This window comes from Pan troglodytes, chromosome 19, assembly GCF_028858775.2.
Source record: "Pan troglodytes isolate AG18354 chromosome 19, NHGRI_mPanTro3-v2.0_pri, whole genome shotgun sequence".
Lineage (NCBI taxonomy): Eukaryota > Metazoa > Chordata > Mammalia > Primates > Hominidae > Pan > Pan troglodytes.
Genome location: NC_072417.2, coordinates 62542885 through 62550259, shown reverse-complemented (window position 1 = coordinate 62550259; position 7375 = coordinate 62542885). Strand labels below are relative to the sequence as shown.

At 55.9% G+C, this 7375-nt stretch overlaps 1 protein-coding gene across 2 annotated transcripts; it reads right to left on the bottom strand.

Moving 5' to 3' along the window:
• Positions 1-3878, bottom strand: VAMP2 (vesicle associated membrane protein 2). 2 transcript variants are annotated; one of them, XM_001156324.7, is made up of 5 exons: positions 3744-3878; positions 3108-3228; positions 2467-2625; positions 2332-2383; positions 1-1730 (listed from the first exon to the last, which is right to left on the bottom strand). In XM_001156324.7, coding segments are annotated over exons 1-5 (351 nt in total). In that variant the 5' UTR covers positions 3746-3878; the 3' UTR covers positions 1-1713. The 2 variants fall into 2 exon arrangements, with proteins under 2 accessions (XP_001156324.1, XP_009431073.1); XM_009432798.4 differs by lacking the exon at positions 3744-3878 and adding an exon at positions 3303-3742.
• Between the last annotated feature and the right edge of the window lie 3497 nt (positions 3879-7375).

The window sequence follows — 7375 nt, the reverse complement described above, 5'->3', positions numbered from 1 at the left end:
CCTGGTTACTCATTACACATTTATTGTACATTTTCACAATCTGGATGCGCCACAGAATTGGGGGCATGGGGTGGGGGAAGAGGGGGGCAGGGGACACTGGGATAATATGGGGGGTCTAGAACACAGCACCCCCACCTCCAGCATCTCTCCTACCCTTTCACACCACAGCTTAGATATCCCTGCTCCCCCTCCACACAGAAAACCAGAAGTGTGGGGGGAAGAAAGTGTGGGGGCCCCCTCCCGTGGCAGGTTAAGGGACTGTACCCTCAAACCCTTAAAATTGTGCCATTTAAAAAGACAATAGACCCTTCCTCAATCAGTTCACCCAATGAGAGGACAGCTCTCTCTGGGCTCAATAGTCCTGGAGAGGGGCGAGCATCCCCGTTTTCCAGCAAGTCCCATACACACATTGGCAGTGACTAGTACCCCCACCCTAAATTCAGGGGGGGCAGTCAGAGAAGCTGGGCAGTGATGGGGCAACACCCCCCAAATTGGGGAGGAGGGTTTTCAGTCCAACCCCCAGCAGGGGTGAGGCCAGAGATTTCAGGCAGGAATTGGGGGGATTCTCTGCCCTGCCCCACTCCTCCCCAAGGCAGTGATGACCCCCACACACACACTGGTAGCCACCCCTCTCACAAGAGATCAATTGTGGCCAACCCCCAACTCTCCTGGTGGGAGGAGGAGGTGGATCAGGCAGATGGGAGGGAAACCCCATGGGAATGTCAGTTGAGTACCCCACATGAAAACTGGGGAGCAGGAATGTAGGGAGAAACCCGAAGTGGCAGAATTATTGGTCCATCATAACATACTGAACTTCAAGACACTTACATACCAGCTGGGGGAGGGAGAGGAGGGTACAAGAGGTTTGGAAAATGAGGGTAAGGGAGGCAAACTGGACTAGAGGGGCTAGGAGGAGGCAATGCTGGGGGCCAGAGCAGCCTGGTTCCCCAAAAGCCCAGGCTCCCCACCACCTGCGAGTAATGTCGTGCAAATGAAAATGTGATACAAGAACTAATGGGGACTAACTTCTCAGTAAAAAAAGAAACACAGGTTGAGAGAAGAGTGATGGAACAAAAAGAAATGGAAAGGGATGGCAGTATGTAATGATACGCTAATTAACATGCTGGACGCTCCCAAAGACCTTGGGATTCTTAGGACCAAGTGGGGCCAGTCTCAGAGCCTCCCAATGGATACAAAGAAGATGCACCTAAGGAAGCCTGGACAGGTGCTGTTTTTTTTTTTTGTTTTTTTTTTTTTTTTTTTTTGAGGGCGGGGCAGAGGGAGCATGACGGGGAGAGTGAGGAGGAAAGAGGAAAGGAAGGCCAGGGTGGGAGGAAGGATCAGCTAAATCTGAGGGAAGAAGAAGGAAAGGAGAGGGACTATTGCATAGCAGATGCAAATGAAGGGACTTGGGGCTAGTCAGGAAGAAAGGGAAAGGGAAGGAAGGCAAGAGAGAGGAGGTGAAGGGAACCTCAGGAAGGGTTGTTAAGGACAACCGGAAAAATCATCTAGTAATAAAACTACAAACAGACCAAATATATATAATATTATATATGTATAAATAACAGCTGGCTATTTACAGGGGGACACACACACGGACACACACACACGGATCCAGGGGAGGGGGGGCTGAAAGATATGGCTGAGAGGTGGAGGAACGGCTGAGGGTGGGGGGAGAGGCCCTTCTCTAGGCAGGGCAGACTCCTCGGGGATTTAAGTGCTGAAGTAAACTGTGGAGAGAGGGGAAGAAGATGAGGAAGAGGGAGAGGGGAGAGAAAGAGAGAGAACAAGAAAGCAGTGTGTCAGGCCTGGCCCTGCTCCAATCCTCCCCACTCCCCAGCTGGCTGACACCCTCTCTTGGACTCAGTTTTTCCATCTACAAAGCAAGGGGCTAGACAGGTAGGTTCTGAGGTCCCTTCCGCTCCATGGTATGGCCTTGAAGCCACAGACCCTAATCCTCTGAGCCTCTGAGACCGCAAGCTCTCAAATAATGGGGTGGTTGCCTTCCTGGTCATGTCTCAAGCCCCTGGTCCTTTCCTTTCTCCCACTCCTCAATTCCAGGGTTCTCAGACTGGGCTCTTAGGCCTAAAGGGTCCTCAATGGATACACCAGCTTTCCTATTTCCAAATGTTAACAAAACTGCCAAGAACTAGGCAAAATGCAGGCTAAATAACATCAAAGTTTTTGGCTCTAGATGAATCAGAATTGCCATTAGCAGCTATATGTGTTTTTGGCTGAAAAGTAAAAACTAGGTTAATGACCTTCAAAACCTAGAATCCACTGGGGAAACCTCTCCAGGGAAAGGGCCCCGGCCATTCTCACCCTACTCACCTATGATGATGATGAGGATGATGGCGCAAATCACTCCCAAGATGATCATCATCTGGGGGTGAGAGGCGAGGATCAGTAAGACAAACTATGATACCCCATTCACCCGCCAGTCCTCCTTCCTGTCCCCACCCTTACCTTGAGGTTTTTCCACCAGTATTTGCGCTTGAGCTTGGCTGCACTTGTTTCAAACTGGGAGGCCCCCGCCTGGAGTGCATCTGCACGGTCGTCCAGCTCCGACAGCTTCTGGTCTCGCTCCAGGACCTTGTCCACGTTCACCCTCATGATGTCCACCACCTGGGAGAAGGGCCCACGAGGCAGGGGGGTGTGCCAAGGCCCACCTCAGTGAGGGCAATCCTCAAACATGTGCCCACCGTGCCACACATGGAACATGCACCCTGATGCTGCCAGGTTAACATGCCAAGGACATACAGAACATGCCTAGCACACCTGGGGACATGCAAGGAGCACACATCAGGGGCATGCTGGTGACATCTCAGATGTCATAGCAACACCCTCCCTCTATGGAACCTCAGGCGCTCTGTCCATCACCAGAGCACACCTGCCCAGGCTGGCACACCCCAGGCTAGCAAAGCTGATTAACACCCCCAGCGCCCTTCCAAGTGCGTGCTGACAGGGAGACAGGGATGGGGCATGGTATCTTTGTCCGCAAACCCACAGGCGTGAACTGTCATCACTCCCAAACCAACATGGGCCCCTACACCTATACGCCAACCCCCAGGGTCCCTCCTACTGCTTTTGACTCCCCCCACACTCACCTCATCCACCTGGGCCTGGGTCTGCTGCAGTCTCCTGTTACTGGTGAGGTTTGGAGGGGGTGCAGGGGGACCACCCTCCCCAGCCGGGGCAGCAGGGGGGGCCGTGGCAGCGGTAGCAGACCTGAGGAGCAGGGACGGATTAAGACCCAGGGCCTGCAGCCTCCCGGCCCCGCAGCCAGGGCTCCGCCCATCCACCTGTCCATCCTCGTCCCTCCAGTCCTCCTTTTCGGGAGGAAGGCCACCCGATGTAAGCCCTGGTCTCGGTCCAGCCCCGCCGCCGATGAGCTGCGTGACCTTGAGCGAGGCCCCCCCTCCCCCCGGCCTCAGTTTCCCCGCCTGTCAACTGAGGGCGACCTCACAGATGCGATCCGGGTCGACCCGAAAAGACAGGCGGCCGCGGTGACAGGGGCGGGGAGGGGCAGGAGGACACTGGGTCCGCTCCTTCCCGCGGCCATCGCCCGAGCCGGCCAGCCCAGGACGCGGGGCTCCTCGGCCGCCCGCGCGCAGTCACCGGCTTGGGCCTGGCCCCGGGGCGCGGGGAACGCAGGAGAGACCCCGGGCACTCCCCACGGCTGGTTGCCAAGGGCGGCGGCCGGCGCAGGGAAGCGCGGTGAGGGTGGCGGGCGGCCGACTCACATGGCGGGGGCAGCGGGTGGAGGACTTGGCAGCGGCAGTGATGGCGGCGGCGGCTCGCGCTGGCTCCGACTGGCGCTGGCTGCCCGGGACGGAAAGATGGCGGCCGCGCGTCACCCGCATCCGGGCACTGCGGGCGGGGGCGGGGCGCCGCGGGAGACGCGTCGCGAGCGGGGCCGCGGGGGCGGGGCGCTGCGGGGCGCTGCGGGGCGGGGGTCGTGCCGGGCAGGACCACGGGCCCCGCGCCACCATGCCCCGGCAGCTCCCTCGGCACTCGCGGGACCCCAAGGTGGGCTGCTGCGGCTTCCCCAAACCCACCGCCACCCCACCCTGTCTGACCACAGCCGCCCCCAAACCGCCTGCCACCTGCCCCTTAGAGCACAACGCAGCCTGGCCCTACACCTAACCCCCAGACCACTCCCTCAATCGTGAACCCAGTAAACCAGCCTGCACCCCACACAGCCCAAGGTCTTGCCCCGCGCCCAGGTCCCAGCACCTAGCGACCCGCCTTCAGCACTTGGAATGGGCTGGAGTTGGGAAATCAGAGAGGGCCAGTGCAGGTGCTGGGGCAATATCGAGAGCGGGGACCTTGCTGCTAGGGTGGAGAGGAGTGGGGGAGATTGGTCCCAACCCATCACCGCTGGTGGATGTCTCAGAGGAAGCCTGGGGTCCCTGGCCACTGGGTAGGAGGGTAGGAAGAAAAGATGAGGCAGGCTCTTCCCGCCCAAACAAGTCCAGGGGGCGGAGGACGGGGGAGTGTCTACAGGGTGTGGGGAGGGGGCTGCCCCGCCTCACGATTAAGGTTCAGACTAGAGGTACTTAACCGCTGGAGCAGGCCCGACTGAGGTGGGGTGAGCTGAGGACCCCGAAGAGGAGGGCACAAGGCTGCCGGGGGTGATGGGGGCAGGGGCTGCTTCACGTGGTGGCTGCTGACTGGCCAAGACCTAGCTTTGCCCCAGGCTTGGGTCAGCGACCCGACTGCAGGAAAGGGCTCAGGCTTTGGTCCCAGGCACAGGGCCTGGGCCAAAAAAAAAAAAAAAAAAGCCTTTTTTCTTTTTCTCTCATTTTTTTTTCTTTAGTAGTAGGCACAGTGGGCACAGGTTACAAGGTGCTGCTTTACATGCGTATTCGCCTCGCAGGTGTGACCTTGGACCGTTGCCCTCCTCTCTCTGGACCCCAAATACGTTGCATATGTAGGTACTAAATCCATATTTGTTAAATGGCTTGATGTGGATAACATAGGAGATTATCCCTGGCTGGTCTCCATTAGGCCCTCTAAGCACACCCAGCAGCTGTATACACTCCCACCCAGCTTGTCAGAGAAGATGGGACCAGGGGAGCTGTCGCTCTGGTGGAGTGCAGGGGGTCAAAGCAAGCCTCAAGGGTGCAGGAGGCATTTTAGGCGAGGCCCTTTGGCCCTGGGGTGGGGGTGCTTACTACATCCCTGGAAGGTGCAGGGAGGCTGATGGCCTTGATCTCTAAGACAAACAGGAACCAGCTTCCTCCCTCCCCCACCCTGGCTTCCCAGGGCCTCCGGGTGTGAGATCCTCCCCCACTGCAGTGCCCCACCCGCTCCCCACAGAAGCCCGGAGAGTGGCTCTGTCACCAGAGGTGTCATTTCCCAGCTGTCTGTGGGAGGTGAGTGAGCAGGGAATGTGTGTGCTGGGTGTGGGAACTCAGCCCAATCTAAGAGAAGATACTCTTGGCTTCCTCCCCCTCAGAGGAGCAGCCGCGTCCCTGGTCCTTGTGCACTGACAGTCCCGGGTGGCTCAGCCTATGTGATGAGAAAGAAAAGAGCAGCTTCCACGGGGGTCTCAGATCATGCTATGAGATGCTGGCTCCTGCTTTTTGGTCTTGAAATGATTCCTCTTTCTAGTCAGAGAACAAAGATGCCAAATTCCAGCCTTTTAAGTTCAAAACCCTCAGTGTCTGTCAGGGTATAAATAAGACATGGAGGATTGGAAGAGGCAGGCACAGGAAGCCCTTCCGCCCCCAGTTGGACACCCTGCACTAACTGAGGGGAGCCTAGTGCAGAGCCAGACAAGACATTTGATGCTGGTTTGGGGGTGATGTGGAAGGGACAGAGCCCCAGATACACTGTCAAGGCCAGGGGTCGTGCTATTGCTATTGGATCGTGGGGACGGCAGCAGCAGGGAAGAAATGAGGGCATGTGTGACCCACGGAGATGAAGGGCCCAGGAGGATTCATCTCAGAAAGAGGACTCTCATCCAGCAGCCCCTTCCCACCCCACCCCACCTAGGCTGTGGCTCAGAGGAACTCCCCAAATTTAGATCAATGGTGGAGGTGGGAGAAGGAGTGGGATGACGGAGTTCACCTGGAAGTGACTAAGAGAATGTTTTCTGCAGGCAGGTAGAATGGAGACCCAAATAGAGGTAAGTTGAACAATAGAAAAATAATGTATTTGCATAACTCAGATTTGGCTTCTACATGTACCGGCTTCGGGAATTGGCCAATGATTTTCTAGGGCACACCCCCAAGACTCATTCAAAGGATGTAGGGGCTCAAGGTGATGGTGATGTAGGCAACAGAGACCACACTTTCTTTTTCTTTTTTTTTTTTTTTTTTTTCTTTTTTGAGACAGAGTCTCTGTCACCCAGGCTGGAGTGCAATGGCGCGATCTCTGCTCACTGCAAGCTCCGCCTCCCGGGTTCACGCCATTCTCCTGCCTCAGCCTCCCGAGTAGCTGGGACTACAGGCGCCCACCACCACGCCCGGCTAATTTTTTGTATTTTTAGTAGAGACAGGGTTTCACTGTGTTAGCCAGGGTGGTCTTGATCTCCTGACCCCGTGATCCGCCTGCCTCGGCCTCCCAAAGTGCTGAGATTACAGGCTTGAGCCACCGCGCCTGGCCGAGACCACACTTTCATAAATGCTTTCTTTTATTTTTTATTTTTATTATTATTTATTTATTTATATTTAAGATGGAGTTTCGCTCTTGTTGCCCAGGCTGGAGTGCAATGGTGCGATCTCGGCTCACTGCAACCTCCACCTCCCGGGTTCAAGTGATTCTCCTGCCTCAGACTCCCAAGTGGCTGGGATTACAGGAGTGCACCACCACGCCCGGCTAATTGTTTTGTACTTTTAGTAGAGACGGGATTTCACCATGTTGGCCAGGCTGGTCTCGAACTCCTGACCTCAGGTGACCCACCCACCGTGGCCTCCCAAAGTGCTCGGATTACAGGCGTGAGCCACCATGCCCGGCCTTATTTCGTAATTTTGTTTTCTCTTCAGACAATTAATTACTGGTTTAGAAGTCGGCCGGGCGCAGTGGTTGGAGGCTGAGGCTGGAGAATAGCGTGAACCCGGGAGGCGGAGCTTGCAGTGAGCAGAGATCGCACCACTGCACTCCAGCCTGGGCTACAGAGAGACTCCGTCTCAAAAAAAAAAAAAAAAAAAAAAAAAAAGAAAGAAAGGAGCTGGGTCATTCCCACACTGACTCATGAACTTGCTTCATCCACATGAATCAAACCTGACTGAACTTATAATTAATTTCAGAGGCCTGTGTGTCCCTCAGTGCAGCTTGTGAAGTAAAGGCCTTCTAATGAGTAATAGAAAGGTCAGCCCTCCACCATTGCAATCAGCTGTGACGTCTGGTGAACCCTCCAGGACAGAAG

What these genes read in the sequence shown, in the direction of transcription:
- VAMP2 (XM_009432798.4), bottom strand. An exon ending in CCCAGGCCCAGGTGGATGAG is followed by an intron (nt 2,626 to 3,107) that starts GTGAGTGTGGGG and finishes CCCTTCTCCCAG; the next exon opens with GTGGTGGACATCATGAGGGT. An exon ending in ACTGGTGGAAAAACCTCAAG is followed by an intron (nt 2,384 to 2,466) that starts GTAAGGGTGGGG and finishes TCTCACCCCCAG; the next exon opens with ATGATGATCATCTTGGGAGT.